Source organism: Sciurus vulgaris (assembly GCF_902686455.1).
Source record: "Sciurus vulgaris genome assembly, chromosome: 13".
Classification (NCBI taxonomy): Eukaryota; Metazoa; Chordata; class Mammalia; order Rodentia; family Sciuridae; genus Sciurus; species Sciurus vulgaris.
In genome coordinates this window covers 44,502,868-44,526,841 of record NC_136474.1, presented here as the reverse complement: position 1 = coordinate 44,526,841, position 23,974 = coordinate 44,502,868, and the positions used below count along the sequence as shown (strand labels likewise).

The 23,974-nt window shown below is 41.1% G+C and overlaps 1 protein-coding gene and 1 long non-coding RNA gene across 6 annotated transcripts in view; one reads left to right on the top strand and one right to left on the bottom strand.

The window, feature by feature from the left end:
- Positions 1-23,967, top strand: part of LOC306642543 — a 47,677-nt gene extending 23,710 nt beyond the window's left edge. For 3 of the 4 annotated variants that reach the window (XR_013758581.1, XR_013758582.1, XR_013758584.1), the window contains 2 exons: positions 2,481-2,693; positions 21,036-23,967. This is a non-coding gene — a long non-coding RNA (uncharacterized lncRNA). The remainder of the gene's footprint in view (positions 1-2,480; positions 2,694-21,035) is intronic. The other variant, XR_013758583.1, reaches the window with a different exon arrangement.
- The window catches only part of MYOM1 (myomesin 1), a 130,404-nt gene continuing 126,219 nt past the window's right edge, over positions 19,790-23,974 (bottom strand). For both annotated transcript variants that reach the window (XM_079108287.1, XM_079108286.1), the window contains one exon: positions 19,790-20,627. In XM_079108287.1, coding sequence (XP_078964413.1) covers positions 20,310-20,627 — 318 coding nt within the window. In that variant the 3' untranslated portion in view covers positions 19,790-20,309. The remainder of the gene's footprint in view (positions 20,628-23,974) is intronic.

Genomic DNA, 23,974 nt, shown 5'->3' with positions numbered 1-23,974 from the left:
ATATGTAAGAAAAAACAGTCTATATAAGGTTTCAGACCTGTACTGGGGGTCTGGGAACATATCTCCTGAGGTTAAGGCAACTACTCCTTTCTGCTCATTCATTTAAAATAAAGTATTTGCGCAGAAGCTCCTGTGTGCTGGGTTGGGAGATAAAACCAGGCATTGGATACAGTATCTGCCTTCAAGCACTTGCCATTCCTGGGCCTTTCTTCCCTTCCCTGGCTCTGCTGGTTCAGCTGCGTGGCCTGGAACCCTCAGATCTTTTCATCTAAGCTCTTACTATCAGGTCACACTCCCGAGCCCTGCAGTCCCACATCAGGGGACACTGTTTTGGGTGCTCCAGTTTCTGAGCCACCAAACTGTGCTGGAGAAAGTGGCACAGCACCTTCGGCTGGAACCCTGCAATCCATGCTGTCCCCAGTGTGGGTCATGTGTGGCAGGCCTCAGGAGCTGAGCCACTCCTGTCTCTCTCTCCTCCAGCCACAAACACTTCCTTGTACTCCTATTCCAAATATCAGCTCACCTCAGCTTCCCAGAAACCTGACCAAGGACGTCAAAGAGTGCATTTCTTTTCCCTTCACACCTTCTCCCGCCTCCTTCTGACCTCCTTTCCTCTCCTCCTATCCCAGAACTCTCCTTTCTCCGTTTTAGTCTGATTTCTCTGCAGCACTTTTCTCTCTGCTCACAAATCAGCCTAAAAAGAAAAGCTTTCTTCCAACCACGGCTCTCCTTTCTTGCTCCTGGCTCTTCCATTTTTTTTCAATAATTTTGCTACATTTCCACCTGACTACACTGCTATAGTTTGGATCTTGACTGTCCCCCGAAGGTCCATGTGTTAAAGTCCTCAGCTTGGTGCTCTTGGTGGTAGGACCTTAAAGAGGTGGGGAGTGAAAAGTTCCTTTAAGAGTGAAAAGTCCTTAGGTCACTGGAGGCATGCCTTGAAGGGAGTTTTGGAACCCAGCTGCTTCCTTTTCTTCTATTTTGTTTCTTGGAGTTTGGATCTGGAAGGTCCCCAGAGGTTCATGTATTGAAGGCTTATTCCTCAATGTGGCAATGTTCAGAGGCGGGGTTTTGAGAAGTGTGGGAACCACAAGGGCTTTGACCTCATCAGTCCATTATTTATGAATTCATAGCTGAATAGAGTATTGAGAGGTGGTAGAAATGTAGGAGGTGAGAGTAGTTGAAGGGAGTGAGTCCTTGGGGGTGTGCCCTTGGGTACAATATTATGCCCCAGATCTCTTCTCTTTCTTTCTCTCTGCTTTCCCACTACATGAGGTAAACAGTTCTGCTCCACCCTGCACACCCCCATGATGTTCTGACTCACGTCAGGCTCACATGATGGACATGGGACTATGGACTGAAACCTCCGAAATCATGAGCTAAAATAAAATACATCATTCTCCTTTTAAGTCAATTTTCTCAGGTATTTTGCCACAGTAATGGAAAGCAGACTAACATACCCTTGAGATGATTGGTTTTGTCTTGCTGTGTGCTGTCACCATAATGTCCTACCACAGACCCAAAGCAAAGAGGCCAACTGATAGACTGGAACCTCAAAACTGAGCCAAAAGAAACCTTTTCTTTTTATAAGTTAATCATCTCAGGTTTTTGTGATAGTAACAGAAAGCTAACACATTCATCAAAGCTTTATTCATTTTCTTCCCTTGGACATGCCCACTATACCATAAACTTATTCTCTCTCTCTGTGTATATATGTATATGTGCATGTATTCTCTTTCTTTCTTTCGCATTATTGAGTATTGGACCCAAGGTCTCTCCCATGCTAGGTGATCTCTCTACCACTGAGCTGCTTTACATCTCCTTGCCCTGGGACTATTATATTTCAATCGTTTCTTTATTCCTAGTTGAAATTTTGCTTAATGAAAGTTTACTGAAATTTTTCAAAATATTGATAATTGTTGACAAGCTCTGAAAGTTTATTTTATTCTTATCTTTACATGTAAATATGATTGAAAAGTTCCGTATATTTTTAAAAGGAATTTAATGTCTAAGGAATGAATGAATAGATATATGGGAACAATAGTCAACCTTTGTTCATTCTGTTCATTTCCCCTGTTAGGCCCTTTCCATTTTCAACAGTCCAAATCATACAACTTTCAAGGCCCATCTCTCTTCCATGAAACTATCTCCATTTATTCTAATTTAAAACTCATCTTTCTCTACTCCTCAAAGCATTTCGTTTGCCATTTGTGTCTGAAAAGCTAGTTCTATAAAATCTATTCTCTTCTTTTCCCATAGAAGTAAAGCCTCAATTTTTGGCTAGTTCATGGCCACCTGAAAAAGATTCCATTTCCAAGCCTTGTTTATGGCTTGGTGTAACCAGGTGACACAGGTCTCACTAAGGAGATATAATTGGAATTGGTCTATAAGGATTTCTGAGGACCTTCCTCAAAAGATAACTGACTTATATCCTTGTCTCTTCTTTGTTCCCTTTCATCTATCTGGCTGTCTGGAATGAGGACTTGATGGCAGGACCTCTGACTTCTATCTTGGACCATGAAGACCAAGGTCGTGTCCTGGAGATGATGAAGCAGCAAGTTGGAAGGACCTTGATCCCTGGAAATTCCATGGTGTAGTGTCACTCTAACAGACTTGGAATGGACATCTAACTGTGGAATTTTACACAGGAGGGAAAATTTGCTTCTGTATGGTTTAAGTAACTATTATTTCAGGTTTGTAATTTTCAGAGCCAAAACCATTCCTAACAAATATTCACTTTTTCAATAACACTTCTTCTTTGAATTATATTTACTTGTGGATACATGCCAGTGTCTCATGGATACATGTCTTGGGATTATATTTACTTGTGGACAGGGTGTTTCTTCTCCTTGGACCACCTCTTTCTGCCCTGCTCATAGATCACAAACGTGGTATCAACACAAGCAGGAGAAAGGATCGTTAGCCATGCAGACTTTCTAATTTGAAGAATGTGAGAGACCAAGGCCCAGGAGGGACAAAACCACCCTGGCACAGTGGAGTCTGGGACAATGCCTCATGTCTTAGGGTTCCTGTGGGAAGAGGGCAGAGGAGTAGAAAAGGCCCCCAGGATTGTAAAGAGAAAAGTGGAACGGAGACTAGAAATCAAACTTGTGTTCGTGATGAGCATCTGGGTGGCATGAGCTGCATGCAGTGTGACTGGGAAGATTGCTTCTTTGTGATAAATGCTGTCAGAATAAATATTGTGAATGAAAAGCTTTATTTGTTAAAGTTAATTAGGTGTTAGGGTAGAATTTTGAGGCTGGTTGAAGAATACATTCTGCACAATTAGGAAATAAAATTGAATTGGTTATTTTCCTGGGTGAGTAAATGCACTCACATTTAGTTTTGCTTTTGTGCAAAAACATACTAGAGCACAAACAAAATAAAAGTCACCCATCATTCCATTGTATGGCCATCATAGTTGTTAACAGTTTGGATATGCCCCTTTCATCTTTTTGTCCTTTGCGTTTATTTATGTGATTTTGAATTTAAAGAAAGGAAATGAACTCTACTTATTAGGTAACATATCAACCAAAATTTTGATGGTCGCATCACATTCCCTTAGTAGATTACTGTAGTTTTCTTAACTACAATTTCCTCCTCCTCCTCTCCTTCTCTTTCTTCTTCTTGCACTAGGGATTGAACACAACAGGGATACTCTGCCACTGAGCTAGACTCCCAGCCTTTTAAATTTTTTATTTTGAGACAGGATCTCCCTACGTTGCTGAAGTTGGCCTCAAACTTGCAATCCTCCTGCCTCAGCCTCCCAAGTTGCTGGAATTACAGATTTAGCCACTGGCTAAATTTCCTGATTTCAGCATCAAAAAAATTTTTTTTGTGTGTGTGTCGTGATATTGTAAATAATATTATGATGAACATTCTTATTCAAACATCTTAGTACATTATTCCTTCATGATGAATTGTTTAATGCAGAATTTGTGTCTAAGTGTATACATTTAAAAATTTTTTTATAGGTATTTCTGCTTTTTATTCCCTTTTACAAATCTTGTAGTTTGGCTCTACCTTTAGAGAAACAGTGCAAGTACCCAACTAAACCCTGTGATGTAGGTGCTCTGTGTCTTTGCTCTTTCCCATGTAAAAACCTGGCCTCTGGAAATAACCTGATACATTAATTCTTGCCAAAGGATGAAGTTGGGAGAATGCCAGGTGCATCCAGCAGGTGAGTTGCACTGGATCTTTGGCTGAGGGTTCCTTAATTCATACTTTCTGCAAGAAGGTGTGGATGCTGTGTCCCTGCCTGGGCTAGGATAAGTCATCTTTCCCATATGGATTTCATTTTAATAGGAAGTAACTTGATGCTGGAGGAATGGTTTTCTAATTACGTAATTCTGGTCAACTATAAAGAAGTGAGGGGTTATATTTTGGGGGAGGGGGAGGACCGTGCACCTTTCTTGCTATTTCTGAATCTTAGTAACTATCCTGTTTACACTGAAGGCTGAGGAGGGGAACCTCTGTGAAAATTTGAATTTAAGCATTTTGCTCTCTGACCAGGATAGGTTATCTTCTGACCTACTTACTAGTCTTAAATTCCAAATGTTTGCTTCTATTTAACTGAAACTACTGGTCCATTAAGCATCATTTTTCAAATGTTCTCACACTTCTTTTGCAGCCTGACACTCTGTAGTCCGACACTATAACCACTTTCTTGTAAAACACCCCTGACTCCATTTCTCCATTCTCTCTCTATTTACTCACCTGGCAATACCCCGGTCTTCCTCACAATGACACTTGTGGAACTGAATATTTTGCCATTGTGCAGGAAGTTGCATCACCGAGCGAGGAGTCTGACCTTAAACACATGACACACAGCTCTGACTTGGGCCCTGACACTTCCTGGAAACCCTGCCATGTCTCCTGCTCTCTAAGATACTTACATCATACCTTTTTTTCTCTTCAGTACCTAACCCAAGCCTTCATCTTCTTAATCCTTCACTCTCAGCCTATGACAATCTCATGTTTTTTTAAGAAAATAGAAAAATTAAGGACTTTCTCATCCTCTTGTCATTCATTACTTACGTCTCTGCTTGAATTCACTGATTTCTGTCCTGTGAAGGCTGAGGGCAAGAATCCCTGTCCAACCCCAGCCACATCTCCACCTGTCTCTGAATGTCACCCTTTCCTATTGATTTGGGACTTCAGCCTGCATTTTTACCATCTCTACAAGTCAATTCTCATTGACACCTTTCATTCTATTATCTATTACCTTGAAGGACCCCTGCCATCTCTGTTGAGTCCCTTTCAGCTACCATGTTTTCCCTTTACTCTCCATTCAGAAAGGCTACTTGAAAATGATCTAGACTCTGTTTTTCTACCTCCATTTTCTTTCAAATAAACTCCAAGCCTTCTGTCACAAAAAACTAAACTCAATGACAACTTTGTCCTCATTTGACTCTTCTCTTCCACTGCCTGATACTTCTTAGTCCTTCTCCCTCCTTCTAAGCGACTCCTTCTCAGGTGATGTCTCTGGCTTCTCCTCCTCTTCTGGAACTCTAAATGCTGGTGAGCCCCAGGGATCTCTTTTCCTCCCTTGCTTCTTTCCTTTCCTTCTTTCCAGTGGCAGGCCTCTCTTGGAGGCTCAGAGTTGCTGGTAGCATCTGTTTTAGTGACTTTTAAATATCCTTGTCTCCCATGGTCTTTTCCCTCAACCCCAGACTTGTCTATTCAGCTTCTTCCCTATCACATCTGTTAAGTCTATTAAGTGTCTCAAAATGGACGTGTCTAACATAGGACACTCGATTTTCCACCAAGCCTGTTTCTGCCCATGTTTTCCTTTCCTAAGTAGTGGTACCACCACCTTTCCAGGGAACAGTCCAAAATTTCAAGTGGGATGTGATTCTTCTCTTTCCTTCATTCATTAAATCCAGAACATCGACAAATCTTGAACTTCAAGTTATATTTTGAGTTTGTCCATCTCTCTCCATCTCTACTGCTAACATTTGTCTAAATTGTCATCAATTTTCACCTGAATTTTGGGTGAAAAGCAACTTTCCCCTTTCCCCTTCTTTCATTTTTCTTTCCCTTCAATCCATTATTCTCCACTAAGCACCTAGAATTCTCTTTAATAAAAGTTAATCTACTCCTGTGCCTCTGCTTAAAATCCTCTAGTGGAGCTGGGTGCAGTGGTGCACGCCTGTAATCCCAGTGGCTCTGGAGGCTGAGTCAGGAGGATCTCAAGTTCAAAGCCAGCCTCAGCAACTTAGTGAGGCCCTAAGCAACTCAGGGAGACCCTGTCTCTAAATAAAATACAATAATGGGCTGGGGATGTGGTTTAGTGGTTAAGGCAATCCCCAGTAACCCGCCCCCACCCCCATCCTTTAGTGGATTCTTGTTGGATTTAGAATAATGTCCAAATTCCTTACCCAACTCTACATGATCTTTTCTGACATTGTACCTGCCTTTCAGGCATTCTGACTATTGTAGTTTAGACACGAACTGTCCTCCAAAAAACGTATTTGTGAAACAATGCAAGAAAGTTTAGAGGTGAAATGATTGGGTTACGAGAACATTAACCTAATCAATGCAATAATTCACTGATAGGGATTAACTGGGCAGTCACTGTAGACAGATACAGTGTAGCTGGAGGAGGTGGGTCATTGGGGGTAGGCTTTAGGGGTATATATTTTCCCTTTGGTGAAGGGAATCTCTTTCTCTGCTTCCTGGTGCCATGTCATGACCCGCTTCCTTCACTACTCTCTTCTGCCATGATCTTCTGCCTTGCCTTGGCCCCAAGAATGGAGTCTAAAAGTCTATGGACCTCTGAAACCATGAGCACCAAAATAAAATATTCCTCCTCTAATTGTTCTTGTCAGGCCATTTGGTCACAGCAGGAAAAAGGCTGACTAAAACCCTGAACTACTTCCTGTTATTCAAATTTGGTGAGTGCCCGACCTGCCTTCGGGTCTTTGCACTTGCAAAACCCTCTACCTATACCATCCTTTTTAAAGGAGTTCAAACCCACTGCTCCTTGTCCTATCATGACTTTATAGTTCTCAACTCAAACAATTTTTCCCACAGAGTACCTTATTTTTAGTAGATATTTTGTAAATTTGAATCAACAAATGACATTGCTCAATGAAGCATTCATTTGTTCATTCAAGCTTATATTTTCATTGAATAAAAAAAATCCTTGGACACCATTCCAAGACTAAAGCAGGATTCAAGATGAGAGAAATAGAAATGGAATTACAAATATGTTGGCATCACTTCAGAGTGAGCCTTTTCAAATGCTCTACTTAGTTCCTGAGATTGTAATAATACAATAATCTATTCTCTCCCCAGTCTATCCACCTCCCGTGGTTGACAGAGAAGAGCTCTGATGCTGTGCCAGAGAAGAAGCGCTGTCTCGGTCTGTCGAAGCCAAAGTTGGTGAAGACAAGGCAGGCAGGAAGGGCAGACTGAGCACACACCTGCTGTCTGCACTGGCTGCAGTTTTCTCAACAGTGGGGTCTTATTCACACACGTAGCTATAATATTTTCCCTGTCTTATACTCCATTTTATTCTGATGAATGTATGTGTGAATTTTTTTTTTTTTTTTTTAAATTTACGCTCATGATACAGGGAACATCATTACGTCTTTGACTGTAGAAAAATTTCCCATCGGTTTTTCAATAATGATGTTTCTTCTAACTCTCTTCTCTGGAACTCCAGCTAGATTTATATCAATATTTTGCATTTTAGATTTCAGGTCTCTTCCTTGGTTTTCTTTCTTATATCTCTAATCTGATTTACTTATTTTCCAATTCATTAACTCTCTCTCTAGTTAACTTTTTAAGTTTTCTTTAAATCCAAAGACTATATTTTTCATAGGTAGTATTTTTACATGTACATTTCCAAATTAATTTGCCCCTCTATAATATCCTATTCCTGACTTATAGATTCTATTTCTTCTTTTACTTCATTCCAGATGTTAAATACATTTATTCAAAAGATTCGCTCACCTTGTTCTGTTAACTCTAGTTCTTAGATGGAAATCATCTCCTTGGTGATTCTTCCTGTGGTGTTTCATTTCCTAGATATTTTCTGTTTTAATCAGTTTTGCATCTCTGTGACCAAGAGACCTGACAAGAACAACTTAAAGAAGGAAAAAGTTTAGTTTGGCTCAGGGTTTCAGAGGTTCAGTTCATGGTCAGCTGACTCCATTGCTCTGACCTGGAGGTGAGGCAGAACATCAGGAAGGAAGGGTGTGGGGGAGGAAAGCAACTCAGACACAGATGCTGGGAAGGGTGGAGAGAGGGGGAGAATGCAGGGGGTGGGGTGCTGCTCAAAACCCCAAAGGCACACCCTCAGGACCTGCTTCCTCCAGCCACACCCTACCTGTCTACTGTTACCATCCTGTTGATTCACATCAGTGGGTTAACCTACTAATTAGGTTATAGCTCTCATAATCTAATCATCTCACCTCCGAACATTCTTGAATTGTCTCACACATTACTTTTGGGGGGACACCTCATATCTAAACCATAACAGTTTCTTTTTCATTTTCTTTTCTTCTTTTTTAAATTGGTGCTGAGGATCAAATCCAGTTCCTCACCCATTCTAGGCAAGTGCTCTACCACTGAGCCACAACCCCAGCCCGACCATAACAGTTTCAAATTTTTGTTTATAAGTTCATCTGTAATAGTTGCTTTCTTTCAGAGTCCCACATTCCTTTGGTAGTATAGACAAATGTCTGGGAAAGCAGATCAGCTTGCTGTGGCTTCTCAGGACTAACTGGTTGTCCAGTTAGTGTTCTTGTTTCTTCCTCAGGGATGATTTTATACAGAGAACCCTTCTCACACATCTTTTGATATACATGAACATCAAGAATTTGATATGGGAATAGTTAATGTATGAACATCAAGACCCCAGCTCCCTACTCCTCAGGTTTATGTTGAATTCTAACATCTCTTTTCATTCAGTTTTACTCTTGAACACTACTTTGACTTTGAGTTTACTTTGGCCCCAGCCCCTAATTTTTTTTTCATTGCACAAATATTTATTGAATGCCTATTGCTGTGACAGGCACAGTTCTAAGCCCTAGAGAATTGGTAATGAATTAAATAATGTCTTTGCCCTGAAGGATTTTACATTCAAGAGACTTCTTCCTTCCTCTGTGCTCTAAAGGCACTAACGACATTTTTGTTATGTTCATCTGGCATATCTGCGTGTTTGAGGCGGGTCTGGGGGGACAGGAGGAGCCTCCAGCAGCAACTCACTCTGCAGTAATGCCCAGATTGTCCCCTTCTCCCACATGTGCCTTTGCAAAGTTGGTAGGATCCTAAGGCTTCTGGCATGTCTTGAAGACTGAGAAGATATTTTATTTGTGTTTAAGCTGAAGGGCAACAGAGTCTAATAAACTGGCAAGAATGTGGAGTCTGGAGTCTAAATGTCTCAGCTCAAACCTGGCTCAGCCCCCAAGTTAGTCCTGTGGTGTTGGACAAAAATCCTTTGGGGTGCTTCTGATTCCTCATCTGGGATGCAGCCCAATCATAGTATCTTCCTGTTGTGCTTATGGTGGGCTTAGGACAGTAGCTGCATACTGTAAGTGCTTTTCGGTAGCAGCACAAACTTCAGTGATCCACTGCTGAACACAATTCTCTGAGATTAGTAGGGCTTTAAGAGGTGTTCCCTGTTGCCTCTAGGGCTGAATCTTATTCTCTTCCATCTGCACGTCTCCTGCTGAGATGGCCCATCACAGTGGTCTACCAGCATGACTGGGCTGAGTTGTAAGCAGGAGTGAGGTAGGGAGCCCAGAAATCAAATCAGGGAATGTCTGGGGTCCCGATGGGGACTGTTAGTCTGATAGGGCTGCCATATCAAAGTGTCGCAGAAATATCAGAAAACTATAGTCTTACAATTCTGGAGGCTAGAAGTCTAAGATCAAAGTGTCATAGATCTAGTTTTTCCTGAGGCCTCAATCCTTTTTTATTTTTTGCGATACTGGGAATTGAACTGAGGGGTGCTCTTTCACGGAGCTGGATCCCCAGCCCTTTTTAAAAGTTTCTATTCTGAGACTGTTGCTGAGTTGCAGAGTCTGGCCTCAAACTTGTGGTCTTCCTGTCGCAGCCTCTTGAATAGCTGGGATTACAGGTGTATGCCACTGTGCCTGACTCTCTTTGGCTTTTAGATGACCTGCTTCTGCCTGTCTTCACATGATCTTCCTTCTCTGTGTCTGTGACCTAAACTCCTCTTCTTATGAAGCCATCAGCCATGTGGCATTAGAGATCACTAAAATGGCCTCTTTTTGCATTATGTCTTTGAAGACCTATCTCCAAGCACAGTCTTGTTGTGAGGTATTAGAATTGTGGCTTCAACCTTTGAATTCCTAGGGACACAATTCAGCCCATAATAAGGACAGAATCAATTCTGCGGGGCACCTCTTTTTTTCTGGGAGCATTTATTAAAGCCTATTCCCTTATAAACCAGGGATGGCTGCATGGTGATTGTTAGGGAGGTCTGAGCAGCTGTATGGTGGCGGGGCATCAGGCAGCCTGCGTGTGCCAAAGAACAACCCATCAGACATCAGCAGATAAACCCTAGTGGCATCTTGCAACCACCCATCAATCAATGAGTCCCCAGCCAACCCCAGGGGGTCCTAAACCCTCAAGACTTCCCCTGCCAATTCCTAACTATAAAGCCACTCAAGGATTCCCCAACCCTCTACCCTGGCCTTTCACCCCAGAGGAATGGAGAATCTTGCCCGAGGGCCAAACCCCAATAAAGCTTTGTTCAGCCTCTTTTGGTCTGACTCCTTTTTGGTCACTTGCATCTGACCTTACAGTGTTGAGTGGTTTCTAGAAGAAATTCCCTCTAGCAGAAAACCCCCCCTGCTTATGAAAGCTCAATGGATATTCTTCTATTTCCATGGAGCTGTTTCTCCATCCTGGATTCCACCTTCTCCTGGAGTATTGCATCTCTTCTCTGAGCTCAAATAATGCGTGTTGTCTGTATCTTGGTCATGAGTGTGTTGCTTGCATTATGGCAATTCACATCCCAGTCACTGCATTAGACAGCGTTCAGTAAGCATCCCGAGGGGAAATCTGCTGATTCATCTTGTCATCCCCATAGTCTTTGCTCAGTAAATATTTGTTCAAGAAATGAATGAATGACAGCAAATGCAAAACAGACTTATATTCAGGTGACCTACATTACTGAGTGCTAAAATCTCTGATCAACAACCCTCTCATTTTAACACATTAGATGCTTAGCAGGACTTTTGCCAGCTCCTCAAGGTAAATTCTCTGTGGGTAAAGGAGGTGTGTGTACCTCTGTGCAGGCGTATGAATATCTTCAACAAGAGAGAGAATCATGCTATAATAATGGTGTGACACCCTCAAGGCCTCATGTAAGAGACCCACAGCACCAGTGAATTGTGCTAGAATTTTTTTTTTTTTAGAAGTGAGTTGTCTAATCTCCATATAAAGTACTTTGAAGTCTATAGAAATAAACATTTTCTGTTTTTTTTTTTTCTTTTTTTCATTTCATTTTAAAAGGAGTTCCCAGAGTTTGACTCTTGTTTTGAATGATGTCTTTGTAACAAATTTCCTGGGTTGACCAGGGACACACTGCCTTTCTGTAACTGTGGCTACCATAAAAGAGAAAAGCAACTTAGAATGCCTTACCATTTAAGGCCTTTATACAATTTTTTTAGAGTTCAAATTCCCTAATTTTTATCTTGTTTGTAACTCTACAATATGCAACTATAATGCAATATAAATATTATTATAATACAATAAAAATATGCATTATATTTCTATGTAATATTGCTACACAACAAATAAACTCTCTACATAGTAAACAATACAATATACAACAAATAAATTTGTTTGAAAATAAATGTTTCCACTAATATGTGGGTTTTTATTTCTTAAAAAAAAAAAAAAAACTTTCCATAGTTTCTTGGGCTTCTTTTGCTTTAAATTATCAGCAAAGATCTGAACATTTACTAGACATCTTTAGCCTTAGGATAATAAAATTTTCCTATTATTTTAGTTTTGTAGAGTGGAAGTGGGATGAATGGGCTCTGCACTTCTTCTGTGCCAAGATCAATCTGCTTCTTTATTAACATTTCTTGAAAGTCATCCACTCAGTTTCTAGTAGAACTAGGGACATCAAAACATCTATTTTATAGGTTAAATCAGTTTACAAGATTGAGTTTTAAAATACATGTAAAATATTTCTATTATTCTATTATATATTTTTACTTGCAGCTTTTCTATTTCTTTGGTGCCTTATATTTAAAGGCAATGATCTTCTTTAACAGTTCTTAACAGGGGCTGGGGAGATAGCTCAGTTGGTAGAGTGCTTGCCTCGCAAGCACAAGGCCCTGGGTTCAATCCAGCACTGCAAAAAAAAAAAAAAAAAAAAAAATAGTTCTTAACAACTTTTTGAAATGTTAACTACCATAAGGTGGCCTGGATAAGAAATCAAATTAAGTACAAAGAGCCTCAAGAAATATAACATAGAGAAACATCCCAATTTAAAATATTTAAGTAAAAGTCTAATTCTGTAGCAATGTGAAGTTTATGCACAGAAGTCAGCGCATACTTTTCCCACCCTTTCTCTCTTTTCGCCCTTCAACTCCCAGCCCCGACACACAAAAGGAGCTCCATCCTGCCACACTGGGAAAAAAACAGTTCTTCACCCCAGGTCACTTCCATGACTTCCAGCAGTGCCTATCAGAGGTCAGAGCTATCGGTACTTTTCCACTTGCACTGGACATAAGCCTGGCTAGCAGGCAAGCACAGGAGCTTTTCAGCCTGTCATGCTGAAGGGTCTGTGGGGAACAGGGCCTGGCCTTGATCAGGAGCTAAGTAATTATTTGTTGAATGAATGAATGAATAGAAAAAATAATGACATGTTTTTAAAAGATGGCATAGAGGAATTGCTTCTCCTTCAGTTTTGCGAAGGAAACAAGTATTGGTTTTCATTTTCATCTTTTCCTCATCTTTCCCTCAACGCTGCTGAAACTGAAATTCTCCTGAGAGGAGGATTTCAAATTTTTTTGGCTCTGCCCCAACAAGGAGCTTCTTCCCTTCTTTCTCTGTACAGTTTTCTCTTGCCAAATAGAACAGCCACCACAAGACTTCCTCTTGGCAATGCAGTTGAATTTGGGATGTGCAGAGAAGAGACACTTCTATGAGTTTCTGGTGTAGGGGACTGGATGGAGTGGGAAGTTTAGGAATTGGAGGTACCTGTATTGGCAGACATTGGTGAGCAGGGGAGCTCTTTCCAGTTGGGAATTTTAAGTTAGAAGGAGCAGAATGGGAGAGGAGGGGATGTTCATATATGTACTTCAGCTGGCATGGAGGGCAGTTTGAAGAGATCTTCTGTGGCCAGTTCCTGGGCACACTGAGCAGGAGAGTGCATTAGGATATCCTAGATCAGCCCTGGGGTGATCAAAACAGCACCATGTAATAAAACACTCCAATTCTGGAACACATCTCTTGGTCTCTGAAAGGAATGTTTCACTTCTACTTTCCCAAGGAATGTGACACCTTTTTTTCTGGCCAGCAGGGCCTGTTTTATTTCCAATTTTTTTTTCTTTTTCTTTTTTGTAGTGGTGGGGACATGTTTTGTTTTGCAGCATCAGGAATGGAATCCAGGACCTGGAAGACTAGCAAGTGCTCTAACACTGAGCGATATCCCCAGGCTTCCAAAGTGTTTTCAATGAAACTTACTTGTATTCCATTCTTTCCCTTTTTTCAGAACGTAAATATTTACCCTCTAAAGTGGATAACAGGGAGTAGGCACTGTCCCTGGGTACTCACATCTTCCATTAGGAGCTAAGAAAGTTTGGAAACGTTCATGTACATTTTAGAGGTTGAGATTTTAATGTAATCATACTTGATATATCAGAAGTGATTTAAATAACTTAAGACTTTTCTTAAAGTTCTTTTTTATTTTTATTTATTTATTTATTTATTTATTTTTGGTACCAAGAATTGAACCCAGGGTTACTTAATCATTAAGCCATATCCCCAGCCCGTTTTTATTTTTTATTTTGAGATTGGGCCTCACTCAGTTGCTCAGGGCCTCACTAAGTTGCTGAGGTTGGCTTTGAACTTGTGATCCTCCTAGGTCAAATTGCAAACATCTAAATCTAAATGTAATGGTCAATGTGTATCATGGCTGTAATCAATTGTCTATAAAATCTGTGTTTTATCTAAACGCCTTGCTGTGGATAACGAATGGCCACTGAGCAGAACATAATGAACACTTGAGGCTGTGCCAGTGGTACTCTATATCCATAAGTCCCCCTTTCAGTTGAAAGCAGTGGATTCTTAGAAGTAACCAGAATACAGTTTATGCTAATAACAAAACAGTGTGAGTCTGCATCACAAATGCTGCACAGTACCTGGAAGTGTTGCTGTATTTGCCAAAGCAGTAAAGAAAATTCCCGATTCTATGCCTGAGAGCACTGGCTCTTAATACCTCTATTGTAAAGACTTGCTGTCATAATGCAGATTTGGTGAATGCGCTACAAAGATGAGAGGGTTTTTATTTTGTTTTTGTTTCTCTAATACACACTACAGGAATTCAGACTTCCTGGTTCTTTAACTCACATTCTTTCTTTTGTTCTTAGACTTCAACCCAGTAACCATGTACATACCATCCTCCATTGCTTTCTGGTTACACCTCTCACACCACCTCCTTTTCTTGTAGTCAGGGCTCTTTGTAACCAATACCTTCTGAAAGCCATAATTTCTTACTCTGAGTTTTTGGTAAACTCACAACTTTTCCGTGATGCTGCATTTCATGAAATCTCTCCTGTCCCCATGTGGCCCTCCTTTCAGCTGCAAAACCATCCATCCAGTTGCTCAGGTGTGTAGCAGGCAAGTCCTCCTGAGTCATTCCCACTCCCTCAACACCACTGCAGTCCACACTCCAAGACCTTTCCGTGTTACATCCCAAATATCTTTCTGACCTGGGAATTCTCTTCTTGTGCACCATGTTCACAGACACTGCAAGAGGCCCTTATGTGCTCCAGCCCAGGGGAGAGTTGGATTTCCCAAGACCAGAGGGATGAAAGGGGTGGTGAGTGCTGTCAGGGGCAGGCCACATCTATTCCCTGGCAACACCCTTGCTGGGATCCGCCCTGAGCCTGGGGAACCCTGGTTTCCATGGAGGGAGAGTGTGCTGGGGTTTGAGTCCAGGTCTCTGGCAGAGGTGCATCAGGAACAAAAAAAAAAAAAAAAAAAAAAGAAACTAAAAAATGAGAATAACTGTTTCATCTTTAGCCACATGTTTACCAGTTCTGACACTCGTCATTCTCTGTGGACCTGAATTTCCTTCTGATGCCACTTGCCTCTGTACTGCAATGTTTCTTGCAGCACAGATCTGTGGGTGGTAGATCTCTCAGCTTCAGTTTGTAGGAAAAAGTCTTTGTTTTACTTTAATTATTGCACAGTATCTTTAGTAGGTACAGAATGCTTGGTTGACTCTTTTTCTTTTGGCGCTTTAAAGATCTTGTGCCCTTGTCCCCTGGCTTCTATCACTTATCAAGAGAAGTCTTGTGTTATTTTCATATTTGTTCCTTTGTACATAATTCATTTTTGTTTTATTCTGACTGCTTTTAAGATTTTCTCTTTATCAGTGTTTTTCAGCAAATTCATTATGATATGTGTTGGTGTTCTTCCATGTCTCACTTAATGTAGTCAGTCTTTCATCTGGCTTTTTAAATATATGAAATATATTTATTTATAATGGATGTTAAGATCCTGGTCTACATGCAAGTATACACCCTGTCACTGAGCTATGTACTCTTAGACCCCTTGTCTGTTGATTCTATCATCTGGGCATTTCTGGGTTTGTTATTATTACTATATTTGTATTCCAGTTATTAGTCTTATGTTTATGCTTTGCAGGTCTGCTAATTTTTGATTGGATACTGGCTATATGAATCTGATATGTGCAAAGGGTGAACACATATGAAGAATTTGAAGTATGTCATACTTCCTTCTGACACACTTGCTAAACTCTTATAGAAATCTGATCCTTTTAAACCTGACTTTCAAGCTTTGTTAGGGTGAGTTCAGAACAGCTTTTAGTCTAGGATTATTTTAACTCCACTACTAAAGTGAGAAACTTCTGAGGATGCTACCCATTACTCTATGTATCACAAAGTCTTTTCATTCTGACTGGTGGAAATAAAAACTACTTCCAGCACAAGTGAGCTCTAAGGATTGTCTGGCCTCTGATGTTCCCGTGGATCTTTCCCCACGCAACCACAGAGCAGTGTTCAGCCAAAGGCCATGTGCAGCTCTCCAGCGCCCAATCTCCGTGAAATTCTCTTTTCTCTAATACCCTTTCTCATAAATGTAGACATCTCAGCCTACTTGAACTTCAATCTCTATCTCTTCAGTTCAGTGAGACTAACAGCCTGAACACTCCATCCGGGCAAGAGGCTGGAGAAGTCAGAGGTGTCTGAACTTCTCCCCATTCTCTCAGGGATCTGCTAGCCAATCCCCAGACACCTTTTTCCTATATTTCCCCCTGGTTTTCTTTTCTAGTTGTTTACGATGAGAGAACACTTTCCATAACGGCGATCCTTTGTGGATAGACACACACGTCTCCTGTAATGTAGTTTTACATTTGCCCCAGACATTGACCATTTTTGTGGGAGTTATTAACTTGAAATTTCTGCACCATGTGGTGCTATAAACATGGACTCCACATGCATGCAGTGCTTTTTTTCCCTAGAATGACCTCCGTGCAGATAGCAAATTCCATACAGCTTCTCGGTGTCAGTTGGTGATATTTTTACTATTCCCAGTTTTGTTTTGACAAGTCACCCTTTGCTCATATCAACTTTATGCAGGGATTTTGGTACTGGCTTCCTACCTTGAGCAATCTGCGTCCATGTCTTTAATTCAGGTATTCGTATTAAAACTCCAGTCCCCAGTCCTAGGGACCATATCTAGGTAAAATGAATACTGTTGCATTATGGAGTCTGTATGTATTTGAGTTTTATATATGTAAATACATAATTTAGCCTGGTAACAGCTCAGCTTTGTGATTCTAACTTAAAATGCTTGATTGTGATTTTCTATTGGTCTGGGTTTATATATAACATGAGAACATTTAAAAGAACACTGAATTTTCCATATTTATATATGTAGCTTAGAAGGTAATGAAGTTCTTTGAGTTCTTGGGATGGTTTTGTTTAAGTCAGACAATAGTAGTGATTACAATGGCAAGGAAATATATTAATTGATAAATATAGTTTAACACATTAAAGGGAAATTTAGCTATATTATAAAAAGCAGCCTTAAAATTAATTTTTTTCAATGACTAGATTTCTAGATAGAAAAAATGAAATTGTAAAACTGAACTTCAAGGACTTAGAAAAGTTTCAAAATTTATCATTTGACTATATTATATCTTAATTTTTTTTTTTTTTTTTGCGGTGCTGGGGATTGAACCCAGGGCTTTTCAAGGCAAGCACTCTACCAACTGAGCTATATCTCCAGCCCTATATCTTAATTTTATAAAAATAAAACTAAACTGTCTTTTCTGCATTCCACTATGCCTTTTGCAGATCAATAGCTCACATTTAGCAGGTTACAAATTTGCAAATTTGTGTTAGACAGTATCTCAGTTTCAGGTATGTTTTCCTGTTTAGAAATAGCAGCTTTTTACCTAAGCCACCAAATCATGATGTAACTGATTTAGTTTCATCATTATAATGGCTAAAATAGTTCTTCGAACCATTTTTATTGGGAAATCTCAGTATATAGAGCTCTGAATATGGGCATCATTTCTCTCCCTGATATTACCTCTCATTAAGACTGTGAAATGGTGCACCTTGACTTCATATGTTTTCATACAATTTCAGAATATAGAACACACCATTTTAAACTTTGTCTTCTTATGATTCAAAATCCTTCTCCTTCCCCCGCAGTCTCTGTTCCAGCGGGTAGAACTGCAGGATGGGCTGTCAGGCTGTGCTCTCATATGCCCCATTTGTCCCCACATTGGAAATGCTGCTGTGCAGGCTGTTATGTAGGATGTTCTTTGGAGAGTTTTAGCAACCTCTTGCCTGTATAGCCTCACAGCCTGGGAGACCTGCCACTGTTTGACCCTTTCCCCTCTCTCTGGCTCCCTGGCAGGAATCTATTCAGCAATTCATTCTTTCTGGGTCCACTTGTCCAGAGGTATCCCATTTCTTCTGGCAGAGAAAACTTCAAATTGTTCTTGGCCAACCACCTTCCTCCTTTCACTTAACCCCTGAAATTCATTTACCTGCTATAGCAATCTATTTTATATTATTATAGCAAAATACTTGAATGTGGGTAACTTTATAGAGAAAAGAGGTTATTATTTAGCTCATAGTGTTGGAGGTTGAAACCAAGATTGGTTTCAAAACCCATTGGTTTGGCTTTTGGCGAGGACCTAATGGCAGGTGGCTTCAGTGTGGGAGTGTGTGTGGAGTGAGAGATCACATAGCCAGACAGGAAGCCAGATGAATGCTTCAGAGGTCAGGCAGTAACTTGCTCTCATGAGAACTACCTCCACCTTTCTGAGGGCAGTGCCCCCAATGGCCTAAGCACCTCCCACCATGCCTCACCTCTCAAAGGTCCCACCACCTCCCACATCAACACAATGAAGACCAAGCTGCCAACACATGACCCTTGGGGGACATACTCAAACCACACCCAAACCATAGCACTTGCACAGCTAAGTAAGAATACAGTGTCTCATACCTCACTGTGCTCAATGCCATAGCACGAGCATCGGGTCTCAGTTGGACAAGTGAATCGGCAACAGTGAGCTGAGAGGCAATTTCCAGCCTTGAACCTTGTGAAGGAGAGGGTGTGCAGGGACCCTCCCAACTACATAGGGGAGTCTTCTGCTCCATCCCCTCCTGCTACGTTTTGAATGTGTCCCCCAAATTTCATGTACTGAAAACTTAATCTTTAAAGCAACACGCTTCAGAAGCAGGACTTTAAAGAGGTCATTAGATCATGAGGGTGCTCATGAGTGGATTACTGCAGTTATGGTGTAAAGCAGGAGCAGGTTTCTGATAAAAGTACCAGTTGGGTCCTCTCCTCCACCCCTCTTGTGAGTTTAAACGCTTACCCTTCCTCCTACCACCATGGGATGATGCAGCAAGCTCCTTTCCAGAAGCCAGCCTCTTCATCTTGGACTTCTCAGCCTCCAGGACTATAGGAAATTAATCTCTTTTTGCAATTACAAATCACACAGTCCTAGATAGTCTATGATAGCAGCTCAAAACAGACTGAGATACCTGCCCTTGGTGGGAGGAGGAAGAGGAAACTTCACTATTACCATTTTCTTCCAGTTGGGGGGCTGTGTGTGTGTGCATGATTGCCTGTGTGGTGCTGGGGGATGGGAATCAAACTTCCTGAAGCAGCTGTTGCTAGGAGTTGCCTTTCCACAAGCCTGGCAGGGTGCCTCACCCCAAAGCTGGCAGTTCTCTGAGCTTAGAGGGAGGGTGCGTTGGTGCCTTTTATTCTTAGCCGTGGGCCCTTAGTCGCCAAGTCTGGCACTGGGCACCTCACACCATTTTATCACAGGGAATTGACACCTTTTCTTCAATTTCCTTGAGTATCTTAACCATGGGGTTGGCTCGATTGTATGGTAATTGACCTGATGTGCAGCAACTGTAATTTCAGACCTCTGATGGCTTAACTGGTCATGTTCTGGAGGTTCTGTTTTAACCAAAACATGTAAACCAGAGAATGTGCTCTGAGAAGTGTTGAGGAAGGAGCAGCAGAAGACTCCCAAATGAGCGGCAAATCAGAATCAGAATCAGAGAAACACCAGGAAAGATGTGAGACGGTTTATTCATACCAAGGAGGTGCCAGATCACAAGGCTGCCCACAGAAACACACATCACTGTTGTAACAGCACACCAAAACACACTGATGGCTTACCAGCTGGTGTCCATGGTGATAAGATGCTGAAGTATCATGGTTACCCATGAGAACTTACTGGTAAAACCTCATCCAATCCCAACTCTGCCCACAACACGTTCCTCTGCTCTCTGACCATCATGCAACATCCCTCCAACATTATTTGGATCTTTTCCTTAAAACTAATAAATGTGCTACCAGTGGTATTTTCTCAGCACATAATTTATAGATAATGAAAACCAATTAAAGAGTCATCAGTTGGTGCTTTTTTAAACATATGAATTAGATTTGACAGTCCCCCCACCCCAAGCCAGCACAAAATAGGAGAAACCAAGACGTCTTCCTGACCCTTAACCCCAACCACTCGCACACAGCAGCAAGGTCAGCTCAGCTGATCTTGGCTCCCCCTGCACCCCTCAACCCGGTCTCGTTCACTTGGACTTCTGGTTGCCTTTCTGGGAAGACTTCTGGTTGCCCTTCTGGGGCTCCGATACGGCCATCCTTGCCTCGTCCTCTGGGATGAACACGCTGACAGTGAAGTCACTTGTCTCCGTGCCGTACTTGTTCTTCACCACCAGCCCGTACTTGCCAGAGTCTGCCGTGCTCACACCCGTGATGGTGAAGTAGGCAGTCTTGCCGGCCTCGAACCTGAGGCTGCAGTGGTCATCAGAGGCCAGCGACTTCTCATTCTTCAGCCAGGAGACCTCTGGAGTCGGGTCGCCCCACACGTTGCAAGTGAGATTAAGGGCCTGCAAAACAGGTTTTAGGGATTGGGATGGGGGGAGAAGTCAGATGGAATGATCCAACTTCGAGAATCTTGCTTGCTGGCTGGCAGTTTGGCATGACCAGACGGAAGACAAATAGAAACCTCCCAAACCTGGGCTTACAGCAGTTACGCGTGAGCACCTGCGTGAGTCACAGTTTGAATAACTTGTGAGTAGGTTTCTGTAGGGCCAGGGTGTTTAGGCTTCTGGAATGCTTGTCATCAAAACAGTCACGGAGTTCTATTTCCATTTCCTGTCTCCTCCACTTTCTCCTTCATAAACACACAGATGGCTTTTACTCAAATGTGGCTTTCTGGGCTCTGTGTCAGTACAGAAACCTCTTTATTGCCACCATCACCACCTGCTCACGTTTGCATCTCATTTACGTCACAGGGCCCAGCAGCAGAATGGGAACAGCTGGTCCAGACAATGCGACTCATTTTCACATTCCATCTTCCTCATTTTTACTTTGCTCTCTGAGCCCCAGTTAATCTGTACAACTGCAGAGATGCTCCATCAAAACCTAGCCTAAATAAGATGCTCCCATCTGTGCTGCAGGCTTCTTATTCTAAAGGCTACGGTTTTATACTACCTTACTTGTGATTGGAAAAAAAATTAAATAACTGTATATTCATGTGCAGTTGTAAGAAATAAAAGACATCCTGTGTACCCAGTTTCTCCCAATGATAATGTTTTACAAAAGATCCTACAATATCATAACCAGTACATTGGTACAATCCACTGATCTTGCTTAATTTTTTTTATATTTATTTTTTGGTACTGGGAATTGAACCAAGGGGTGCTTAACCACTGAGCACATCCCCAGCCCCTTTTAATATTTTATTGAGAGATAGGGTCTCCCCAGGTTGCCTCACTAAATTGCTGAGGCTGGCTTTGAACTCGTAATCCTCCTGCCTCAGCCTCCTGAACTGCTGGGATCACAGGCATGAGCCACTGTGCCCAGCCAGATTTCCTTAATTTTATTTGTACTCATTTGTATTTGTTTGGGAGTTTTGTTCTACTCCTCCCTTGTGTAAGTCCTTGCATCTACCATCAGAGTCAAGATACATATTTCCATCTCCACAAGAACCCCTGTGTTGTCCTTCAACAACCACACCCGCCTCTGCCCTCCAACTTCTCAACCACATTCTTAATCTCTGGTAACCTCTAACCTGTTTCCCATTTCTAAAATTTTGCCATTTCAAAAAGTTATATAAATAATATATACAGCATGTTACCTTTCAGGATCGACTTTTTAACTCAGCATAATTCCTTGCAGGTTCATCTAAATTGTTGCATCTATCAATAGTTTGTCCCTCTTTATTGCTGAATAGTGTGTCATGGTATATACATGCCTCTAAGGGGTCATCTGTACTGTTTCCAGCTTAGGGACATTATAAATAAGTGCTATGAACATTATTAAGTTTTTTTTTTTTTTTGTTTCTTTTTTTTGGTACCAGGGATTGAACCCAGGGACACATAACCTCTAAGACACATCCCCAGCCCTTTATAAATTTTATTGTGAGACAGGGTCTTGCTGAGTTGCTTAGGGCCTCTCCAAGTTGCTGAGATTGGCTCTGAACTCATAATCCTCCTGCCTCAGTCTCCTGAGCTGCTGGATGTAGTTTTTTGTTTTTTGTTTTTTTAAATATAAACATAAGTTTCTATTTCTTTGGGATAAATGCCAAGGGTGTAATTGCTAGATTGTATAGTAAATGCATGATTCATTTTTTTTTCCCAGAAATTGCCAAACTGTTTTCCTAAGAAACTGTATAATTTTGGTTTACATTTCTACCAGCAATGAACAAGTGATTCAGTCTCTCCACATCTTACCAGCATTGCCACTCTGGATATTTTTGTTGTATACCATTTTGTATTATAGCAACTCTGGTAGGTGTGTCATGATATTTCATTGTGGTCTTTCACTTCCCTGATGACTGATGATGTTCAATTTACTTCACATTTTAAATTCTATTCTTGCATTTGTTTCTTACTAAAATCCAGAGATTATAAGTAAAGAACTAGGGATCACAATGGACAAAGAAAGGCATGTTCTTCTAAATATCTTTCTAATGGGTCTTCTGTGATCACTTGTTATCTCTTTTGTAGAAGTAAAAACTGGGTAGGCCAAACAATCTATTTTTATTCCATAATTAATTAGCATTTTTTACTGAATTAATTGTTCTACAGATACATTTCAGGAAGAAATTTATGAGTCAAATTATTGCCATTAAACTTAAACAAGCAAACCAGACATATAATTTTGGAAATTGTGATTACATGGGGTTAAAACTTAAAGAAAAACTCCTGAACTCCTTAAGCTTCATGAAAAACTCATATCTGTACTTTAGACTTGAGTTATAAATTACGAAGTGGTTTCATATACATTCTTTCTCATCACTACCGAGTGAGTCCAAACTCATTAGGTGAGGGAAATGGAACAGAGGGTTTAAGAACAAAAGCAACCCTGCCATGATGGAGCTTAAATTCAACTGTGACTACAATTTCCACCCATGAAGAAATGCAGCTGATCAGAACCTCCTCTCACTAAAGCATTTCGATATGCCTTGCTTTATTACCTGAGTTCCCAGTGCCCACTGTAGGTCTTCACTACCCTTTGAGGTGGGAAAAGGTTTTGTTCCACTATAAATATCTCTACACTTATGGCTGCCAGATTAAACTTGCTTTAATGAAATACAGGAATGATGAAAGTGAATACAGGCCAGAATGCTGCCTCTTAAAGAGATTGTTGTGGAGCCAGGAACATTTAAAATCAAGTGGAGAGAAATCAGTTTTTACAAGAAACAAAGACTATAGAAATGCATGGAGGAGTCTGTCCCTGCCAAGGTGAGACACTTTGTAATAGTACAGTCCATTTCCCATTATGTGTTAGAGGTTACTTCTTTCTTCTCCCATATGGGTCACAGAGTTATGACCTAACATTTTTCAGTTTCTCATGAATTTTTTTTTTTTTTTTTTTTTTTTTTTTGGTGGTACTGGAGATTGAACCCAGGGCCTTGTACTTGCAAGGCAAGCACTCTACCAACTGAGCTATATCCCCAGCCCTAGTTTCTCATGATTATAAAGGGTGACCCTAGAGAGATCCCAAGTGGTCTATTTCTATGTCCACATGAGACAAACTTGCATCCTGAATGCTTGGCCTACAAAATATTAAGATGAGAAGAAAACAACTTGCATTTTAAGCCCTGTATTTGGCTATTTTGGACATTCCAAGAAGCCAAGGACTAACATGGGGATCGTGGAATAAATACATCTTAAAAGATGGGACAGAGCCTGGGGTGCTGGGAGCAGACAGGATTGCGCATACTCAC